The 24037-nt window shown below is 40.3% G+C and overlaps 1 protein-coding gene across 1 annotated transcript in view; it reads right to left on the reverse strand.

Moving 5' to 3' along the window:
* The window catches only part of LOC149214118 (uncharacterized), a 281652-nt gene that overhangs the window by 126903 nt on the left and 130712 nt on the right, over nt 1–24037 (reverse strand). The window contains exons 5-6 of the mRNA XM_089392190.1: nt 5240–6416; nt 4756–5100 (exon numbers count right to left, since the gene is read on the reverse strand). Coding sequence (XP_089248316.1) covers nt 4756–5100; nt 5240–6416 — 1522 coding nt within the window. The remainder of the gene's footprint in view (nt 1–4755; nt 5101–5239; nt 6417–24037) is intronic.

Genomic DNA, 24037 nt, shown 5'->3' on the forward strand with positions numbered 1-24037 from the left:
AGAGTTGCGTAGTAGTTGATGGGCAGCAAATCCAGGCATCAGTAACGCAGTAGGAGATGGTGCAGACACAAAGTGATGCTTCAGTGGGTTGCAACACTAGAGAAAATTCCTTGCTAAGAGGGAGTGTTGATTTCTTTAGTATCGGATGTGATTTAGCTTTGTAATTTTGCAGAGGCTAAGACACATGCATTCTCCAATACCCAGAAATCATTTGGGAAAATTCCACCTAGAGATGGTTTACTTAAAATAATTAATCATTTTTAATGTATTCCTGAGTCTAAACTTAGGAAATGTGATTAATTAAAGGGTTTTAATTAAATCTGGTGCGAATCTTCTAGAAGAAGATGAGGATCAACTCTCAGTTAATCTTAGCCCTTGATTATGTCTTAATCTTGGTTGATGGGGCTCCACCTTGAGATTATAAGAGGGAGCTTGATGGGCACTTGGAGAACACACCGAGATAGTGAGATCTAGAGATTGAATTTCTCAAGAGTAGCAACGTTGGGTTGTTGGAGAGAGATCGAGTGATCTTCTTGCAGTGAGGTTATGGTATAGTAGACCGAAGGGAAGTTTTCCAGTTTCAGAGAGTGCAAGGTAGATAAGGCAACAAGAGGTTCAGAGAGGTAGCGCAGAGCTTCAGAGGGAGTCCGTAATTTCTCTAGGAGAGTCGAGATCTAGTGCCAGAAGCTGGGGTGTGAGATTGGAGGGCCAGAGAGTCAAAGTTCCAGAGGAAAATCAACTAGCAAGAAGGGTGATGCAGTGCCTAGAGGTTGTGAAGAAGATCTGCATAAGCTGACGTAGAGACTGCGCAGAGGCAGCATGGGCCTAGCCATCAAGAGTCTGGATTAGATTCAGATCGCCAGTGACAGTGTGAGATTTTTTCTCACTACCTCTTTGCCAGTTTATTCTCTGTATCAAATTGCCAGTTTGGGTATCTAGATATTTATACTCATAAACAATTGCATAATAATAAAACCCTTAGCTGCTGCACCGATTTCCCCAAGTTGGGTTTTTCCGGGGACGTTTGTCCAAAAACAGCAATGTATTTGTGTCTGTTTATTTCTCTCCTATGCAATATTTAGTTTCCGCAGTATTTTATTTTGTGAAGACCGCAGTGTATGTATTTCGATATTTATTGTAGAAAACTCCAAGCAATTTGTTTAGGTAATTTAACAAATAGGAGAAATATCATCAGTTTGTTGCAGTAGGAATCGGGTCACCAATTTTTCACATAGGGGGTCAACTGAAGTCCTTCAGATTTAATTCTAGATGTCAGAAATGTTGATAATGATTATCATTTTACTACTCGTTTATGTATATGGAATCATTATTAAATGCGGCAATGCAAGTGTTATTGAACAACAAACCAAATCTAATATGAGTAAATATTTTTAACATGACTAATCTCAGCCTTAGACATTACTATCTACCTATAGAAGTTTGGCAAACAAGTAGCATCATTTGGTCTCACAAACAAAATATGCCAAGAGTTTGCGTGACCAGTTCAAAATGACAAACTACAAAATCTCATCTACACCTATGGTGAAATGGTTGAACCTTTCAGTAAAAAACAACTCAACAATAGTTAATGAGCCAAACTATACGTAGTAGGTACAAAGCCTAATATACCTCATGATACTAAGCCTTATTTGACTTACGATGTGAGATTCGTTTCTAGATTTATGATAGCACCAATGGTAGAGAATTACACTACAACAAAGGGAGTTTTGAGATATGTAAAAGGGACACTTGACTTGGCATTCTGTATAGTAGAAGCAAAGACCCTAGGCTATATGGGTTACATATTCAAATTATGCAAGTTGTGTGGATTATAGAAAACCAACATGTAAATATGTTTCAACATCGACTTGAGTGTAATCACTTGGACTAGCAAGAAGAAGCATGTGATATCCCTTTCATCAACAAAGAAAAAAATTAAGTGGTGAAAGGACAATGAACCAATTTAGATCAAGAGAATACTTTCAAACATGAAGATTCAAGAAGCAAGGCCAACACCTCTACTTTGTGACAACCAAAGGGTGCTCAAACTAAATACCATGCATGCTAAGATATATTGACAACTTGTATAGAATGAATCTATTAAGTTGCAATATTGTCCCAATAGGACCACACTGCAGACATTTTCATCAAGCCTTAGGGTCCTAAAAAAATATGTAAAATTTCAAGATAAGGTTGGAGTAGTTAGTAGATTTACCATTAAGGAAGGGTGTTCAAGTAAATATCAATTTATAAAGTTCAATTAAATATTAGACAAGCATTAATAAAATGACTTGAAGATTAATATATTTTATTCGTTTATGTTGTATTTCACTCTAATGTGTTTTTTGGTTCATCTCACACTCATAGAGTCCATTAAATCAACTAAACTGTAGCATTTTATAAAAAAAAAATTGCTTTCTTATTATCAATGTGATCTTAGTTCTGTTTATATGTTTGTGTTCTCATTATATTTATTAAAAGTTCAGTATTATTATATTATCCTATCCATGAAGAGTTATTGTCATCATTATAGTGATTCCTTATGGAGCTCATTAATAAGTAAAAGATGAATATTTGGAATCAAAGACAACTCTTTTTTCATCGTACATAACTATTGTAAAAAAAACCTACCCTATAAAATAATTTTATTAAAATGAGATTAGGTTCTATGACTAAGGTGTGTTAAACATGAGTATATGAAAGCATTACAAAATTTTTACTTCATAGATTGAACGAAACTTAACTATAACATAACAGCATGAGATTCTATTACCTGCATTACACATGGCTAGATTTAAGTTAGGGAACGATTTCACATAAACACTCTATATGTACTTTACCTTTATTGTATTTGGTTAATTCTACCTTTTTGTCTCTTATGAATAACCAGACTAAATTTACCACTCACCTACCTTGTTGTATTTTAAAGAATTTGCAAAAAAAAATCACTTTCCATTGACTTTAAAATATTCTCAAATTTAATAGTCATATATATATATATACACGTAAGAGCATCATAATAACATATGTATTTTTCTAAAAACTTTCTAGAGAATTCTAAAAAACAGTATAAGTTAAAAAAAAACAAAATACTTTCTCTTGCTTTCCTCCGAAGCTCGAGGAGATGTATCACCTCTCGAGAAAACTTGATCTTTCCTTATCAATAAGACTGTAATCATTTGTTATAGTTTGAGGGTTTTTATGATTAGAGTCCTATGTGTTACCAATTTGGTATGTTTTCTTTGTAGCATTCTACCATTATTTTCGTATTAGAACAGGACGAGATTCTGAATTAAATAAGATATTGTGTGGATAAGAAAGGATGTGCATTTCTGCATGACATATATCTAGAAACAGTGGAAGAAGGCATGGGTGAAATGATTACATCAGGTAGAGTTGTAACAAAGAACCAATGATGTTTTTTGGGGAAGAAGGTGGACGAAGATTGTGGCAAAGAATTTTAATAAGTTTCAGCTAAGGTTGGAAAAGAAGAGGTCAAGAGAAGTTCTCTAAGAGTGTGAGTAGCTGAAGGAGCCCAAAAGAACAAGGAGCGCCTAGGAGGTTCTAGATGAGAGAACCAAAGCAATACCAAAAAGATAAGCTATAGAGGAAGCTTGGTGAGCTATTAGGGTGACAAGTTAATAGAGAAGACTTGTTACAATATGAAATGGATGTGCAGTTTCTAAAGGATTGGTTGGAAAGACCCAGAATTGAGGAAGGCAGTGTAGAGAATGCAACCAAGGAGTTGGAAGAACCTCAGACTCTTAAAAAATTTGAATATTTTGATAATAAATTGCATAAGGATTTGCAGTTTCTAAAGGATTGGTTGGACAGACCCAAGGTTGAGGAAGGCTGCGTAGAAATGCAATCAAGGAGCTGGAAGAAACTCAGATGCTTAAAACATTTGAATATGAATATTTTGATAATAAATTGCATAAGGATTTGCAGTTTCTAAAGGATTGGTTGGACAGACCCAAGGTTGAGGAAGGCTGCGTAGAAATGCAATCAAGGAGCTGGAAGAAACTCAGATGCTTAAAACATTTGAATATTTTGATAATAAATTGCATAAGGGTCCTGTGATTGTGGGAGACGGGCAACATGTAATGTCAGGAGGAGAGAAGGAATATGAGACAAGTCTGTCTCATGAAAATGAAATTCCATTTTCAGCCCAGGAATATAGAGCTGAAAACAATTTTGGAAAGTAACCAGTAACATGAAAATAATGGAATTGTATAATTTATTGAAAGCAGCAATGGAGGAGAACCAACAATTGATTAACAGAGAAATTGCGGCAATAGATACATTTTATGTGCAAAAGGTGGAAATCTACCTTCCATAGAACAACCATGGGAAAGGCTATCAAATTCTTCTACAACCATGGAAGATATTTTACATATTTGGCATGTGCTACAGCCATGGGACAGTAAGATTTGCAGGCCAATACTCTTTATCTTTAGGATTTTTGGAGTTTCCTGCAGGGTATCTACAAGATTCTAATTTTGAGTTGCATTTAACCACCTTTATGGGTTTTCGTTGACGTTAACAAAATTAACCCATCTTATATACTAGTGCATGAGATAACTTGCATTCAATCTATAAAACCATGACCCTACACATTCTTCTTTATGCAGCACGAAGTCATTCTTAAGTCTTGTCTTTGGTGGGTAAGGCATAGATTTACATTTATTGGTAGATGCAAAATACTCCTTACAAAAGAAGCAAATGGAAATTATATTAAAATCCGTATTTGTGTACCTGAATACCACGCTGCTTCCAGTCTACACGACTGCTAACAACACACAACGAATCCACGAAGGATCTGTCTAAATTTTTCCACTGTGCAAGCCCCTTCTCTTTCCAATAATCCAAAACCGAATATTCATGATTCTCTTCCTGGATCCACAATCTTTGCTTCGCACGAGTTATAGCAACGTATAAATATTTTAATTCGCTGCAGATAAGAATATGCTTGCTATTGTCAAACTCGGGATGTCGCTTTTGATTGAAATTGTTGAGCGTCACCTGATTGAAGAACTCATAAATTACCCTCCACTTGCTGCCCAGTGGAGAGCTGGTAAAAAAGTTATATAAAAGCACGTCCTACAAAACACAATAATCAAGAATATAAACTCCAAAACCAGAAAAATGAATCAGTGAAACTATCAGAGTTGAAGTACAATAAACATAGATTTGAATCTGTAAAATGGCCCTTCCAAAATATGCAGAGTGGAGACAGCACCTGAAACTCAAGACCTTTGCATTCAGTTATAGTCAACACAAGACTTTGCTGTCCAACTTGGCCTAGCACTTGTTCCTTCGCATGATCATCTCGCACTAAAATTACTTGTTCAGCACCAAATTCATATTTCCCGCGTCCGAAGTTTCTTCCACCTTCTGCTGTCGCAGTTCCAGAGTTTCCTCCAAAAAGTTCAGTTATAATATTGCCACCCAGCAATATTGGAGCTTCTCCAAATATTAAACTTGTTTCTGGAGGCAATTTATCCACAGCAAAAGGAAAGAAATGATACAACAAATCCATTACACTCTGTGCTAGTTTTATTATACCACTGTGAGTACGAAAATTTTGGCATAGATGAAACAAATCTGCCATGCTGTTTTTAGAAGACAAGTCATTCTTGCCATCTTCCGCCAGAAATTCTCTGTAATACAGATTTCTAATTTCTTGGAAACGAAAGCTGACCCCTCTTGCGATTGTTTGGGCCGTGTCGCCAGCAAAAACGTAGCCCTCATGAACATTACTACATACATATTTTAACAAGGTGATTTGAGAGATTGTCAAGTCCTGAACTTCATCAACATAAATAAAGTCCAGTTTCTGACCTAAATATGGATTACATCTCAGCTGACGATGTAAGTGGTTCACAATATCTGCAATATCAAAGTCACCATTTGTTTTCTTTTTCTTCTCATAAAGCAAGAAAAGATCATATATTGCTTCTCTTTGAGAAACATTTAAAGTAGAAATTTGACAGTCCGCCATCAGAATGTAGTCTTTTTGACTCATAATGAAGTTGGAAGAATTTAGAGATATCAAACTACCTTTTATGTGTGATATAATTTCAGTGAATACCACTGAAGAGTCGAGCCTTCTTTTTAAATCTGCATTAAAATGTGGCCAGTACATTGACTCAAAGCGATCATAGTCTACTTCCCTCGTTCTCATAGTTTTCTTAAATGCACGGGACTTCCTATTTGTCGATCTCATTGGACCATCAGAGAAATGATCTTCCACAGTCCCATCCAACATCATTAGGAACTTTCGGAATGTAATGACCAAAGGAAAATTCTTGTTAGGGAGATCTATAAAACTGTCCGGAATATTTTGAAGCTCACTTAGGCCATCGCTTCTCTCGTGCATTGCCATGAAGGTATCCTGATCCTTTCCTAGTGCAGACCTACAAAACCAACATATACATAGTCAGCCTATAACAGCTTGTAATAGCTATGATATGTTCAATCTAAGATCTATATATCTAGCATCCATGTAACAAAAGCATTTCCATCCACCTTTCTAATCAATTTTCCAGGATCCGTACACGCCAATTCAGAACTACAAGAGGAATTTATGAAATTACAACCCCATGCTTTACACCAATCTAAAATATAGGAAAAATACAGCGTTCACCTCTCGGTAATCACCAACAGAAACAGCCATTTAGCGGCAGAAGATAATGTAAATGTATACTACGGTATCATCTTTTAAAGTCACATGAGATTAAAAAAAAAAAAAAAAAAAAAATTGTAAACAATAGCTGGACAGTTTCTGCATTATCATTTAAGTGTAAATTGTAAGACCCCAAACAAACGCCGACTTGGCACATTTAAGTGTTCTAATAAAATATCTTCAACAAAATATATTGGACACACAAGGGACCTGGAAAAATGCAGCCTTTATTTCAATTAATATTTGGAAAACGATACATGTCAAAATACAAGTGAAATAATGGAGCCCCTGCCTCAACATGTATGACTGTACAATGCATAAGAAATCAAGACACTGATGCACAATTGTGGACTTTGGATAGATCCACCACGAAAATCAGACCTTTGGGGTTTTCGTCCCCGGGATCAAACAAGAACTGGCCACGCTAAGTTCTCAAGAAAAACACAATAAGATTGATATACTCTACACTCTCAATGCCTAGCTTCTATCCCCTTTTATAGATTTGATGGACTTTTTAGAAACCTTATTTTAGTATTTTCCCTCGAAAAAACGAAGCAAGATACCATGGGTGGATTAAGTCCATTTTGACCATATCCAAAAAAAAAAATACTACAAATCCTCCAGCCCAAAGATTGTTTTCCCTCTAGCAATCTACTACTATCCACGACATAAGCATTTGTTCATTGATACCCAAGATCCCCTACAAACCAGTCTGCTATCCCATGCCTCCATGCTAAATGATCCTGAATGGATCCTTCGATACCTCGATACCAAACAATACTCCAACCAATATTGCCCTCTCAATAGATCCACCAAAACCTCGATACCAAACAATAGTCCTCCATCATTGCTTGTGCCTAAGGGCCCATGTTGTGATATGTCCTTGGCTAAGAGTGTCGTTCTTAGAATCATCCCAACAATAGAGTACCAACTCATAATCTCTTACTTATCCATGCCATGGGAAGGATGAATATTTGCACATGGAACAAATCTACTATGTTGATGTTGCTTGATGTTCAACTCAAGTTATTTCACTAGGTCACCCAACATGATCCATTTGCAGAACTTTGTCCTACTCTTCCCGAAATATGAAGGTGGGTTAGTAGTGTTGCAAGCCTTATCTATGTACTCATGTAGAGGGCTGCTCTGGAACTCCCAACTGTACTCATCTTCTTGTCTTACTAGGGACTTGAGTTGTTCCTCACCACTAGATATCTTGGTCGTTGATTCAGGACATATCCCTATGAGCTCCTTAGTTTTCCTATTCTCCTGTAAGATAGTGTCTCAGACTGTCCAGACTCTCTGCTTCAACATCATAATATTTGTCTTGAAATGCATGATCTTTTCCCGAAAGTCCTCTGCTAACAATTCTAATGCCCTGCTGAATGTCTTTGGATCTGTCTGCATTGAATGCTCAACTATCACAACTCCAACTTGAACCTTTGACCAGCTCTCTAAATATGGTACATCCTGCATACTATATTTGTCATGCTTCCCCTCATTCTCATGTTCATCATGTCGATTTACTAATATTAGCTCCTCACTTAAGTCTCCTTAGATGCCTCTCTGGTTGTCAAACATAGAAACACTGGTGGAACATTATTTACACTTGATTTCTCATACTCTTCATGGATGTCCTCCTGGAGATCTATGGACTCGGTTGTACAAAAGTCTACCACATCATTTGGAAGAATTATCTCCTTCCTTTCCCGAAAACTGATGACCCAACTATAGATGGATCCCCATGATCTAAAGGAGTCTCCAATTGCTCTACCCATGTTGCCTCCTTCCTATCACCTAGGCATGAATGGTTAGGTGCCCATGGTCCCTTGCAAATAAAGCACAATCCTCTCCTTAGTTCATTCTTGCTACAGTTTTTATTGATGCTGGGTTATGTTATATTCTTTCCACGACTAGTCCACGCACAAGGGGGCCCCCCTCGTACATTGCACCGGTCGCTGCTGTGGGATACCGCCCCCTTGCACTGGGTCCAAGGCAACGCTCCGGCGAAATTTTTTTGGACCATATATTAGCTGGGTGAACCTACCTATGGTTTTGTGCATGGATTTCACACATGATTTTGGGCACGATGGTTTTCGGTCCATGGTATTTTGTAGATCCGGTCAAGGGAACTACAGTTATGTTCTAATCCAAGGTTAATAGATTGGGGTTTATGGATGCTTCAACATGTATATATATGTATTGTAACATTGAAAAGAACATAATGAAAAATCAATCTGGTAGCCCTGGTTTTTTGATCCAAGGGAAAATCTCTGTGTATATATGTTTTATGTTTTATGCTCTCGCCATTGTTTATTTTCTGTTTTTAAAATTTGCATGCAAGTAATTTCTATACGGGGTTAAAACCTACATTTGGTATTAGAGTTGTTTTGGCTTCAAGGGGACGCCTTTGATGCTGAGGTGTTTTTTCTTGGGCCCATGGTAGACTCTGTTCAGTGGGTGTTACAGATCCATTTGGGCACATCTCCCATCATTCAGATCAGTACCATTAGGGCTCATCAAACCTAGTTCAGTTGCTACATGCACTAGACAAGTCACCTCTTTGAATGCCTCCTTCCCTAAGAATTCTTTGGCGTAAAACCCTCCAAAATTTCCTTCTTGAGGGACAAGCGCAGCCTTGGACAGGGGTAAGTGCACTTCGATGCAGGAAGGCCCATGTTAGGGTGCTCTGCAGAGCACCTAGGCCCACTTTGACCTGCACTGGGCGAGATTGAGCGAAATTCACATAGGGTTCTCAGAATATTCTCATATTTTAGATCCATCTAGAAGATTCCCACACTTGTCATCTCCTATGAGCTCGAAAATGGATGAGGAATGAGTTAAGTACCTCCTATCCTCTCATCCCTTCCTCCATGGAAACTAACTCTAAATTTGGAAGGCCATTCAATACCCTCATTTATGGCAAAACTTCCTCCTTTGGTCTATAAATTGAGCACTCATCTAAGTGATCAGGGTCTGGACTTTGAGAATTTGTAAGGAAATATTGTTGGAGTGAGAATTGAGTTTGTAAATGAGTAGTGTTATGTCGTCGGAGTGTTGTGCTATTGATGTGATGTTGGTTGGAACCCAAGCTGGAAGAGTGGCAATGAATCGGACTTCATGGTTGTAATTCTTCCTTCTATCTAATAAAGCAGTTTACACCCTTTTTCCATATGCTTATCTTGATATATGATGTTTATATGTGTGAATGTATCTGATTCCATTTACTTGTATTCGATAGATCTTTTGCTTTGATTGGTTCTCTGTCTTCTGTTTATGCTTGCAGGTACTTTTGGAGCGAGTTAAGTTTGAAAAAGAGCGATGAGAGTCAAACAAATGAGACAAAACAAAAGTGAAAGAACAAGTAGGTCTTCTGATCCTTTTGTCTTATTTATTGTTTGTAGAAAAAGGATAAGCACTTTAAATCTGTTGTTCTAGGTATAGCTACCTACCTAGGGAATTATATTTATCTGTAGATACCAAATTTCTCATAACAAATTAGCGACCATACTGGGGAACGATCATCGTTCCGAGTAGTTTACCTTCATCCTAGTACCCTCTAGTAGACTCTACCTGCTTCCATTGAGTTTCTTTCAACCTTTTGAAGTGTTTTTTGGTGAAATTTGTGCTTGTAAGCCCCTAGAATGGCCTCTCTGGCTCTAGTGCAGGCTAGGTCTAGAGATAGAGTGCTGCAGAGCACCCCTAGCTTGAGGAACGTGCTCTGAAGCGCACTGTCTCCCATTCAAGGCTACGTTGATCCCTCTTAAGACAAAAAACCCTCCTCTGAGTTGAATTTTTGCCAAATTTCCTTCTATTTCTGCTTGCTGAAAGATCAATGATGCTTGTCTCTCTGAAATCATTTTGTGTTTCATTTTCCAGCCCTACTTTGTCCTTGATTGTTTAGTGTTTCTTAAATGATTTTTTTTATCACTATCAATTCATTGTCAAAGTTAGATTATAGTCGATTGAGCTTTGTTCAAAAGAAAGTGTCGTAAAAATCTTCATTTCTTTCGAAACGGAACTGTTGTAAAGTCTTAGTTCTTGCAAAAAAATTGATTGATTGTATGTGCATTAGTTTCCTTTTTTGTTCATCATAACATTAAGGGAATCAAAATGAAAAACTTGCATTGTGCATTGAAAAAGTTTGTGTGTACTCATAGGAATAGTTTAGGGAAATTGCATTAGATGTGTTTTTTGTTATTTGATTACAAGAATCTGATTGCTCTATCCCTACTAGCTAAGGTTTTCATTGTCAAAATTGAATGAAAAAAAATACTTATCATATTAGTTGCATTCTAAGAACTGAAAATACATCATGTGGTGAACCTTGAAAGGCAAATTCTTAATCAAGATTCAAGATCAACTTAAAATTAACATCAATTAACCTAATGGAGCAATATCATTTAACGCAAAACATTTAGAGGTTCTAGGCTAGAGACGTGTTCGGGCGTCGTAAAACATAGCAACTATCACTAAGTATCTGTGATACATTCAGAGTGTGATACCTCATTCCATGTACGTGAGTAAATCGTAGCTCGTTCACGTACATTCGAGTATATAGGGCGGCGTTACAATACGTAAAGTATATGGGAATGCTCTCACTATGCGGTTTCGCATTAGACAACGCTAATACAGATTGGGCCTCCACGTACTTTCAGATATATATGGGAGGACAACACTAGATTGTTATCCATCTTTAGGTAACCGAGTCAGCCGCCTTGTACACTGTGATACACCGAACATAGCATTCAGGGAGATTGCATGCCCGTACTTCTTGGTTCGCCAGGAAGTATTCTGCAGTTTACAGTTGCTTGGTAAACCTTTTGCCTAGCTTACCCCTTTTTGTTTATTCCTTTTTTATAATAAAATCAATCAACAATTGTAGAGGAAAATCAACCCTTACCCTGTCATTCGTGGAGAGCAACGTGTAAACTACCTTTACCGCCCGAAGCTACACCTATTCAGTCAAAGCAGTCTCGTTTGACTGGATCCAGTACTTCACAAGCATCTAGTTCTTCATCTGAATTACCAAAAACATTATACCGGTAAGAACTGCAACCCCAGTTACTCCTACGATTACTGATACATATGTTACTGAAGTGGAATCTCCACAATTAACTGAGGAAACTAGAATTGAATCTAGTGAAACGGTAACCCAAGTTGTTCAACAACAAGTTGATTCTCAATCCGAAGTTGTTCAACAAGTTGATTCTCAATCCTAAGTTGTTTAACAAGAAATTACTGCTGAACCTGAATCTATTAATTGCACTGGATCCTGAACTCATCACTGTTCAATCAAAAGTTACTTTTGAACTAGAAATTGTTCACGAAGCCCAACCTAAACTTGTTCTTTTGCCAAAACATTCGGATCTTGAGGTGGAACAATCGGAAGTTGTTACCTTATCGAAAGAAGATCGACCGGTAGATCCTCAGACATTTGTAACTGTCCAGACCTCCTCTTTACCTTAAGTAACAACCAGAAATCTATTATGGAGCAGACGATGAAATTCTTCCACCTGGATTGATTTCAATAGAAGAGGAACCTTAGGTAGAATCACTCAGAACTCCATTCCATTTTGGAATTGGACTTTATCTGTATCCTCATCCTCATTTTACTGCTCCTTTTGATCTTGATTACTTTCAGACCCCTGTTGGTTATCTTTGTAATTTGTTGCATTCCTGTTTAAATCCAGATCAGTGGTATCAGAGTGCTCTGCTTTTTCTCTGTTTTTCTTTGCATGTCCCCAACGAGGTCGGGATATAAGGAGTTAGGGCTTGCGCTGGTCGAACCTTTGCAAGACCAGCCTCGCCAATCCCAACGGCCTCCCATGACAGATGAGGAGAAAGACGAGGGGGCAGGAGATCCTATCAAAATCTTGCTCGAAAAAGCCCTCAAGCAACAAAAGAACGCAATGATAGATAGTTTTGCTCAGATTCTTCAGTGGCTACCCAGAGGTGATGCATCGGCTTCCAACAGCTACTCTAGAAACGACACACCGTTTAAGGTAAAAGTTCATTTTGAAATCCCCATATTCGAGGGTCAGATAGACGCAGATAACATAGATAAATGGTTAAATCTGCTAGAGGGTTATTTTTCTGTTCATGAATTTTCGAGTTGGAAAAAGATTGTTTTTGCTCTTCTCAAAGCAGCGCCCCACGTCAAGGACTGGTGGGAAACCTACTGCAAGCAGAAGCAGAAAGTACGGGCTCACTATTTTCAGCCACACCCACTTGGAATTCATTCTAGGATGCCGTCAAAGAGCAATACTACCCTGTCAAAAGCTATGAGGACAAATACATATAGTGGACCACCCTGCAGCAGGGAAGGGACCAAGATGTGCCAGAGTTCACCAACACTTTTCATACCCTTCACACACAGTTAGGTATAAAAGATTTTGAGCTGCATCTGGTACTCAAATACTGCAACGGCCTACACAGGTACATCTAAGAAGAGATGGAGTTCCTGAACGTCTCCTCTCTCGGCACGGCGTACCGATACGCTATCAAGATCGAGCAGATGTTTAAATAGAATAAGAGAGACTTTGGATCTGCAAATCTGAAGACGAAAGGACAATGCCAAGGCGAGGTGACCCAAGACAGCGCGTCGAAGCCGCAAGAAAAGAACAACACCACGAAGTTGAAGAAAGACACAAGAAAGTGGTGTGGGTTCCACAAGAGCCCCACTCACAACACAAGTGAGTGTCGGACCAAACAGTCGTTGGTGGCCGAGTTGAAGGCTTCCGAATCAGATGCATGTTCCGACCCTGAGTCAGAACCCGACAAGGGGAATTGCAAAGGGAAGTAGATCATTGATGCAGAGCCCAGTGCCATTGTTGCCATTGCCAAGATCCAAAAGAATGAGCCTGAAGATCCAGAGGAAGGGGAGAATCTTTTCCACTCACAAATGTGGGTGAAGGGTTCGCCATTGCAATTCATTGTCAACAATGGCAGCCAAAAGAACCTCATTTCAGCAGAGGTCGTGAAGCAGTTGGGCCTACCGACTACACCACACCTGCAGCCGTACAGTATTAGGTAGCTTCACCAAGGATGAGATCTTTGAGTTCGTCAGCAGTACCGCCTTCTTTACAACATCAAACCCTTCACAGACGAGGTATTGTGTGATGTTACACCTCTGGATGTTTGTGATGTACTGTTAGGCCAGCCATACTTGTGGAGGCGACATGCTGTGTATGAGTCAAGGCCTCGCACTGTTATTATTTCTTTGGGTAATTCATTACACCGGATACCGGAGGTAGCCCCACCTACCACCACCTCTTTGATCACTGCTAAGAAAGGCAGCAAGCTCATCTCACAGACTAGGACATTTATTTTCTATCTTGTTCGCTCCCAAAGTAAGGGGAAAATCGTTGTCACATTCATAACCCCGGCGAAGGGTCCCTCCACGCAGCAGCAACAACAACGCGATATATTCATGACAGAACACAGGAACAACTCCTCACACACATCTCTTGAAACAGAGAAGTCTAGCATAAAGTTGCAGAGGACTTTGTGAATGCAACATTTGAAAAATATAAACACAGAGATCAAAAGCTCGAGGAAAATAACAAAGAAGGCCACACCTCCCCAAGCGGTTGAAGTGCGAGAAGAATCACTATCTATGTGTTCAACTCAAAGAGAAAGTTGGATTTTGATCATGAAGAGGCAGCGAGTGTAGTAATGAAGCCCAAAAGCAGAAGGAGCATTATGGTTGTAAAAGTAACTTGAAACATGAAGTTTAGAGTCTTGTTCATAAACTTGGGGGAGCACAAAGCAGTAAGCTACTTCAGAGCACGAAGCACAAAAAAAAAGTCAAGACCCTTCTCAAGATCTATTCATAAGGAAAACACGAATATCATTTTTTTAAACTAAAGTCCTTTCTAAGGACCTCTTTTTTTTCATAAAAGTGATTCAATTTCTTTGAGGGTGTTGGAAAAAAAATGAGCTCCTCAAATTCTTTTTTAAAAAGAGAAGTAATCTTGAATGGTGAAGTTTATTATTAATTTTTTTTAAATTCATTTCAGTGGCGTATTTGAGTGGTAAAGGTGAATCTATTTGGGATTCTTGAACCACCATTACTATATGCTGCCACCCTGAGCCACAACCACAAACATTGCTATCAAAGCTAGAGTTGATAGCCAAATTTATTTGAAGTTGTGCAACAAAGAAGCCAGACTATATTAAGTGAATCATTGAAGGGTTTATAGAGGTGGAATCGCCCGCAAAAGATTTTCATTGCAGGCAGCTACTATGTCTATAAGTCAATATGTTTGTTGAGTCATTATGAGTCAGACCTCAACAAATGGGAAAAACCCAGAGGCTGAGAAAATCAAAGTAACAACAAGAGTTGTTTGAGTTCTATTTGAAAGAGTTGTAAGACAAAAAGAAAAAGAATGCCTTTGCATTAAAATCCATAAATGAATGCGTAGATGACAACATTCTTCCCTCATTACAGATGAAAAGACAACAAAGGATGTTTATGATACCCTTCAAAGGAGTTTTAGTGTAAGGTGAAGTAATCAAGTTGTAGATGAAAAGGAAAGCGGATCTATAGCAGCAGATCTACAGAAAGATGAAGAGTTCGGTGGATCCCTCTTGAGAGTGAGAAACAATGATGATGGCGTGTTACCAAGTTCCAGCAACATAGAAAGAGCACACAAATGCTAATGAATCCCACTATGCTCAACCATAAAAGGATGAAAATTTAGTGAATACAGCAATAGAGCTTGTTGATGATAGTGAAGCTGTTATTGGAACAGCAAATGGTATGGTAAATCCAACAATTAAAATTCTTGGTGTTAAATTTGATGAAGAATAATTGGCTAGTGATGAATGGTTGCAAATGATGTAGTTCAGAAACATCTTATTGACAAACTGTTACTTAGCGAGAGAAGTCCACTTGTGTTTGAAAACCAAGTGGAAGACAACATTTTTGCAACAAGAAGGGGAAGTGATAGAGGCAGAAAAGGAAACACAAGAGGAAAAAGTTTTCATTCCAAAGCAAAAAAACCAAAATTGATATGGTTATGTAGATGTTTTTAAACTTAACATTGATTTTGAATGTGCAGATGTTAGCAACAACCCAAAAGAGGAAACAAAATTTAAAGAAGAATTAAAATTGCTCAAAGCATGGCTTACAACAGCATGTTTTGATCAAGTTGCATCATTAAATGTTGAAAACGACATGGACACTAAAAAGGTTAATGAATTTTTCATGTATTGGAGTCCTGAAGAGATAAAAATTTATTCTCATCTTACGTTGCAACAAACTGATGATCAAAAGACTAATGATGAAGAGCACACTATAGAAGATGACATGTGGCAGCAGTCTAGATACAAGCAAATTTTTGAAACAATGGAAGAGTTGCACCAACAAATGAAGAAATTGACAGTTGAAGCCTACAACAAAAAGACAAAGGTGAAGCAATTTAGGGGATACAAGATCTAAAAGAAAAGAAAAAGAAATCCAACCTAAGAGTTGATGTCATTTTTTTAATTGTAAGGCTAGCTGAGACTCATACCATCAGGCATCTTAGTTTAAATTTGTTTTTGTTGTAAGCAGTATTGTATTTAGCTGTGGATTCTAATCTTTGAAATGTGTGGTTGTAACATCACAAATCTTTTGGAAAAAAACAAATCACAAAGGCAATAAAACAATCTAACCAATTGGTATTGTTGTCAAAATAAAGAAATTAGTAAATTTAACATCCGCAATCCCCTAAACACTAATTTGAGAGTATGTAAAAAGAAAAAGGTTTCCCATAAATGGAAAAGACAAGGCTACTTAGAAGCGGGGAGCGGGAGTGAGGAGCAACAGTTTTCAGAAAGCATCCAGGCCAGGAGTGAATCGAAAGTGAATTTTAAATAATATATATTTTTATATATTTTGATGGATATATGTCAACAAAAGCATGTAGAATGATGAATTAGTTATAAAAAGCATAAAAATATGGATTAAACCATATAACAACAAATATCTAGTAGTTATAATTTTCATCAACAACAGGTTCACAAATTACAAGTTCTCATTTATATAGCATGTAACGGTTTACATAACCAAAATAAAATTTAATGTAATCCATCTCTAAACTGAAAATGCATCAACAAGTAGGCTCTAGATGACCTCTACCATCCAAAAAAATCATGCTACAACAAATACCTACATATCATCAAAATCATTGCCTATCTTGGGATCTTTGTGATTAATATCACCGTCTAAGCATTAACGTGAGATAGAAAAAAATTAGCATGTCAAGTCAAGATCTTGTTTGAGTGATGGGTACATTTTTAATAAGGTCATGATAAAAGAGTTTGACAACTAATGTCACTAACATCAAGGTACATGGAATACTTGGTGCTCTTGATTAAATATGAGTTCCATACCATGGTACATGACAAAATCTGACGGAAACATTGCAATCCCCCAAATCTTGAAATCCTTAAAAGTTAATAAGTTTGTTGGATTTTTGAATGAGATCTACAATTCTACTTTCTCCATATGAAATCTAATTTAATCGGAACCACTCCCAAACATCCTAAGTCATTTCATGGTAATGTTAAAAATTTAAGTAGAAGTATGAGAATGAAAGATAAAGAAGAATTTCATATCAATACTAGGGCCATCAACTTGAATATTAGGTTGCCCCACTCAAACATTCTTGTTTCGAAAATAAATTGTTTGGCAAATCTTTGCGAAAAAAAATTGGGAAGAAAAGCTAGGGAGCAATTTTTTTTAACCTGGGTCGCTACCTGAGTGCTTCCATCAAAAGAGTTGTTGGGCATCAGATCCCCCCATAGCGTGTTTTGGGGCTCAAAGCCCAGGTTTTGGTAAAACATATTGTAAGACTCCGCAAATTGCAGGCGCGGAGCACAAAGTATAGGTTAAGTCATAGGGTTTTCCGCCCTAAGTATTGTAAAGTAATGTAATGTCATGTCGGCCTACCCATGGTCTACAAACCATAGGATTGTATAAATAGAGCAAAGCTCTAAGTTGTAAAGATAGTGAAATGGAGAAATAAAAAAATACAAATGGTTCAAACATAGAGTAAGAGTTTAAGTGTGTTGGGTCATAATAGTAGGAAGAGGCTCTGCAGCTGAGTGCGCATAGGCCTAAGTAGAGTCCACAACTGAGTGCGCGCACCCCTGCAGCTGAGTGCGCAGGGTGGTGTCAAGTCTGTAATCTGGAACAAAGAATAATAAAGAGAAGTTGATTCCAATTTCAATGCATCTGCTTGTGTATTGCCTACTTTACATTTATACTATTTTGTTTATCGCGCGCACTTATATGATTGCTGAATATACTGCTAATTATCACTAAAATTACACAAATAAGTTAATTAATCAAGTAATAACCGGTTAAATAGGAAGGAACTTGGGTATAATACGGACCGCGCCCCGAGTAGGGTTGCACGGAGGCATCATCACAGGTGGTGAGAGACTAATAGATACGCGTAGCGACTTGCACGCAGGGTCAAACCGCGGACCACCAGAAATTCATCAAACATACCCCGGGTGCAGAAACCTGGTTCTAGCACCCTCCATACTACTTCGAGTAAGACCTCAGTCCGCGCTCTGCGCACTGTTGCCGAAAGGGCCAGTAGTACTGGGATTTTCTTGGCTAAATCACCTTTAAACCTGGCTCAGCCCTAAACAAGCCAACAAATGGTTCAATTGACGGGACCGGGATCTGCATAAGGGATGTCTGATGTCGTGCCACTGAAATCCAACAAAGAAAGAAATTGAAGAGTGCCTGGACAAGAAGATTCATGAGTTCGCGGCGCAGAAAATAGAAATCCGCGAATAACTAAGGAACATTGGTTGGAGCGCTACTTGTATACGAAAATCCACGAAATTTTCTTTGCATCCTTACCTTCTGAACTGTATGAGTTGATCACGAAGCTAGCAGACAATCAGGGAAGGTGTAGGCTCGACAAACCAATCATGTGGACTCCGGAATTAGTGCGCAGACTAAAAGCGTTAGGAAATAAGATCGTGCGAGCTGTGGACCATTGGCTTGACCGAATTATAGGAGGATTTATCACTGAGTTCGCGATAGACACGACCGTCAGCTACAGTGAGGCTGAGCGACATTTCCTCAAGGGACCGCGAGGTAAGTATATTAAATCTTTGAACGCTTGGATTAAGATGCTATTGTGTGAAAAGCGGGTTATGCGAATAAATTAATGTTTGGGGCTACTCGAAGCGAGAAGATCTACGAAAGTGGAAGTAGTAAAGAATTGGAAACCAGTTCCTTAATTTCCCCCTCCAAGGAAAGCGAGGAAGAGCTCGCGAAAGTCTCTTCGAGAAGCACGGTCAGTCTGATAAGACAGTGAATTCCGTGCCTATCACCTCCACACCGCCACCCGTCTCACCCTCCTCACCTCCATCTCCAATCACCCCACCTCCGCCACCACCACTGTTTAGTATGGCGAGTGCGATCAAACTACCGGTATTTAGAGGAGTGGGGAATGAAGATCCAGACCAATTCTGGTTCACGGTAAGAGCAGTATGGGAAGCACAGGGCGTTGTGGATGACAATATCAAGAAGGCTACGCTGGTGAGCGCGTTACAAGATTGCGCACTAACATGGTACATCAATCATTCTAATGACCATCCAAACGCAGGAATTGCAGAAATTCAGACCACGCTGAAAAGAGAATTTAGCAGGCCAAAGTCGGAAACACAATCAATCATCGGGTTTAAGGAAATCGCGATGCTCCCGGGCGAGACCCCTTGGGATTTGGACCAAAGGCTGAAGGGTATGATTTGTGAAGCCAACATGACGTTGACGGATGGACAGCACCGCGCATGGTTTGTAGCGTCACTAACACCGCACTTATGGACGGCGCTGTCACAGCAAAAAATTTCCAGCCAGGCCGAAGCTTTGGAGATGGCGATGAGATTGCATGAAACCCCTATACAAGACCCTGATTTGGGAGTCCAACAAATCCAAGTGCAACTGCAAAATCTGTGTCTGGAAATGCAGAGTTTGAAACAAGACAAGACACCTCGGCCAGAGGCGTGTGAGGAGGTTTGGTGAATAAAATGCAAGGGTCAGGGGCATGACAAGGATCATTGTCCAGTGTTCACGAATTACTTGGCAGGAGGAGGGCCAATACCATTAAGACCTGAGGCACAGGGAGGACCAAGCGCAGCACCTACATTATGGTGTGCAATCTGTCAGATAGGAGGAAAACACTCTACGGACAATTGTCATCTATTGCAGAAGTATACACAGATGTCCCAACAATTGTTTTGTAACATCTGCAGGTCGGTAGGCCATGATGAGCACCCCTGTAGAAGCTATGAACTAATGATGGATCAGATTCCTGCCTACAGGGTGTAGACCAAAACACGAGCACTCGACCCAAATGCAGAAATGGCGCGCGCTGGATTTCAGGGGCGCGATCAAGGACGAGGTGGAATGGGACAGGCAAGGGGTCGCAGAGAGTTAATTTGTTATAATTGCGGAGGGCCAAGGCATTATGCCCACGATTGTACAAATCCAACAAGGACGTCATGTTTGTATTGTACTCAGTTTGATCATGAGGTAGAACATTGCCCTACATTGATAGCAAGACTGCGCAAAAAAGGGGTACTTCAGCCCCCTTTGACTCAGAATTTGCAGATGATGAGGTATAAACCGCGCAAAAAAAACCCAAATGTAAACATGATGCTTAGGAGCGGTGTGACCACTAGCAATGATAAAGGGAAACAGTCGTAAGAAAGTGCGTGGATTCGCAAGGCTCCAACAAAGGAACCCGAATTTGATTTAGAACGCACAAAGGAAACATTCATGGAAGCCAAGAAGAGCTTCATGGAAACCTCCACTTCAAGTAGAATCAAGGATGGATCTTTCAATGCTCACTACCTTTCTAGAGACATGAATGAAACTGCTACGTGACAGCAAGGCAGTAAAAGGACTACAGGAACTTACCACTAAGTGCGCAAGGTCAGGAGAGCCGCGCGTAATTTGGAAACTTGGTAAGCATGCATTACGCACAAGAAGGGAAATGAGGTTGACTGCGCAAATCGGCAAATATGCAATGGATCAAGTAACCTTGGATCTAGGATCGGACGCGAATTTACTGCCAAAACAAATATGGGAATGCATGGGCAAACCCACGCTACAGTGGTCTCCTATACAGCTGCGAATGGCAAACCAACAGAGGATCTTACCCATGGGAAGACTGCAAGGGGTAATAGTAGATATTGAAGGTGCGAGCGCGCAAGGGGATTTTGAAGTGATAGAGATTGTTGATGACAGTAATCTCTATCCCCCACTACTAGGAATAGACTGGGCCACCAATATTAACGGAGTCATAAATCTGAAGAAGAGCAAAATGATCTTTGGGAAAAAGTCACTACGCGTAGTAGTACTGCTAGACCCCACCGAAGGAATGCGATACACTGAACCAGTGCGCGATGACGATAGTGATGATGATCTTGATTGTATTTACAAGATAACCACGCAAGAAGAGGATTGGGTGAATCCAACTGCAGATGGAAGGATTTCGTGGGAGCACAAAAGCTCCTGCACTTCGGATTCAGACGAAGAAATAGAGCGATGGCAGAATCCACTGCACGAAGTAACAATGCTTAATTGCAATATGATGGTTAGATCGTTGCACTGCATGATGGCAAAAGCAATGGACCTGCCTACATATGATGGGTTGATAGCTATGGATGAATTCTTGAGAAGCTTTGAAAGCGCAATACCAGAACAACAACGGTTCGATGCGCTGAAGTGGGCACTGTGCACAACACCCGCACGATGGTGGGGTATGCATCAATGAAATCTTGAAGACTAGCATGGATGCAGAAGGATGATGCCTCTACGCTTTGGAAAACACCAACTCAGAACAAAAACCAGTCAGCAGAGGCAGAACAACTTGCACGCCCACCTTTCCCGATGGGTACGGACATATGTTGTACAGCGTGCACAAACGCACACCACTCCCAGAATAGAGAATCGGAACAAACCGCAACAACAGGAAAGGCAATGCGCGATACCAGTTATCCACGGAGAGGCATTCGATAGGGTGTGCGAAGTACTGAATAGGGTTCACCAGGCGAGACACAATGATTGGGACCTACGCGTACCAGTGGTTCGATGGGCCTATAAGGCCATGTGCAAAACCTTGACTGTGAAGAGAGGAGTCCACCGTTAAGGGCTCCCGCAACTGTGACATTGCGCGAAGACCAGGACGAAGAAATCACACAGCTACATGAGGTTAAACACATAGAGATTCAGGAATCCATTCGGCCAGGAAACCTTAGATTTCGCGAATTCGAAAAAGACGAGGTACGACTGAGGAAGAAAAGCATTTTGGACGCCGCGATCAAGAGGTTGGAAAACGAGGTCAAGGAAGCATGTCTCGTCGATAAACCAAGGATGACAAAATAAAGTGCAGATGATCATACTACTGGGTTAGAAGATTGTCGCTGAGAATTTATGAATCTGCTGCCATGGCTATGACCGCACCTCACCAAATGTAGCAGCCAAGGGAGCACACTACATACAATAGAACGCACGGCGCCGGCTGTGGCAAAGGCAATCAAGGAATTTCTGCGGACTATGCTGGAAGGTGAGTTGAAGTCTCGCACAAGTGGTGCGACCACTTGACTAGCCATAAGGAGCACAATCTCAGCGCTCCAGGCAGTTGAAAGAGAGCGTGGGACTATAAAAGAGTTTGTTTGAGAGCTGCACAATAAGGGAGGTGCACGCAGAATCAGCCTGTCACAAGGTTCACGCCCACACAAAGGGGGCTGCGCTGCCGCGCGAGTAGGCTGGGAAGTGACCGTTGGTGTCACTGTTCATGACAAGATGTTCGAGTTAAGGAAAAAAGGAGCGGGCGGCGGGCATTTAAGATGCGAATTAAGGGCAAGATTTGGGACAATCTGCCACCAAGAAAGCATTGATGGCCCAGAATTGGGGGGAACGGTCGAATTTGAATTCAAAAGGCGCTATAAAACTCTAGGTGCTAGCCACGAGACAACACTTGTTCACTTGAGATTTGAGCAGTTGATTAGAGCACAGAGTGTTGAGCACCAAGTGATATTCGAGCCCCGAAGTTCGCGAATGACTACAGATAGTTCAAACAAGATGACGGCTACAAGGAGAATTTTGGGCTTTGTAGAAGGAACCGCCAATGAGGCCGCACAGAACCCCATGATACAAGAGGTTCTCGAAGATATTGGGGTCGCACAGGAAATCTCGAAATCACCTCGGACATCGAGGCCCAAGAAAGATAAGCAAGTAGCAGGACCAATCCGCATGTCCCCAAGGAATCCACAGTTTGGTAAGCTCTTAATGGAAGAAAAGGGCAAGGCTATCACCATTGAGACAGATGACAAGGAGAAGGACCTACAGGCTCTTGTTGATGAGATAAAGGAAGCAGAGGACATGAAATAGGACATCCAACCGGTGCGCTCTGTAGCGAAATTGCCCGAGTACATCCCTCTGTGGAAAGGGAAAACTAAGATACCAAAGGATCTGGATGCCACCAAGAGCGCACTCCAGACCCCACTCCTCCCTGATGGGATTGTGTTTGAGGGCTCGCACCTGGGCTGTGTGCCCACAATGAAGTTTGAAGATTGGGACCTCGCGGACAGCGAGAAGTTCCCACACTCGGAGACAGACAACATCATGAAGCAGAGCACGAAGGGGCCAATCACAACATTAGAGCCGCGAAAATGGCTGTGTGGTGTCAAAAAGGCCGGATTGCTTCATCTAATGTGGATTCCACACTTTCACCGTGCGCCCATCACTATTTTCGTCACCAGGCAACTGCTTTGTCTAGTGCACGATGGGTACTTATGGCAGGAGGAGCCTATTCCCATCATGGCGGATCTCATCCATAGAATTTCCCAGCTTCCCTATAAGGGAAAGGACCCCACGGCGATAGCAAGAAAAAGCGAAGATTTGGCTCTCACGGAGGCCATGAAGAAGAAATATAAGCTTGAGAAGAAAAAGCGGGGTTACGCAATCATCAGCATCAAAGATAAAGGGGTGCAGGTAGCCACCCAACTCCTAGTCGAGAAGGTAATGAGAAAATGCCGTGGCGATGAGGTACCAGTGCCGGTAGTTGCGTTGGCCGAACAATGCACAGAGGGGGTTCAATTCAACTGGGTCGAGTTCCTCTGCGAGGAATTCTTGACCAACTGTAAGGAAGCCCAGGAGCAAGGCAAGACTTTCCACTACGCATGGTTTCTCTTGTCCATTTCACTGGTAGCGGGAGAACTACCGGTGGACAGTCAGTTCCCAAGCATTGAGTAGGAATTACCAGAGGCAACAAAGTACGCGTCACTCTGGGCTACCAAGGACGCGAAGCAGATTCGCAAGACAAAGATCTT

The sequence above is a fragment of the Pinus tabuliformis genome, chromosome 1_1, assembly GCF_031772625.1.
Source record: "Pinus tabuliformis cultivar Carrire ecotype Pingquan chromosome 1_1, CPIR1, whole genome shotgun sequence".
NCBI classification, from domain to species: domain Eukaryota; kingdom Viridiplantae; phylum Streptophyta; class Pinopsida; order Pinales; family Pinaceae; genus Pinus; species Pinus tabuliformis.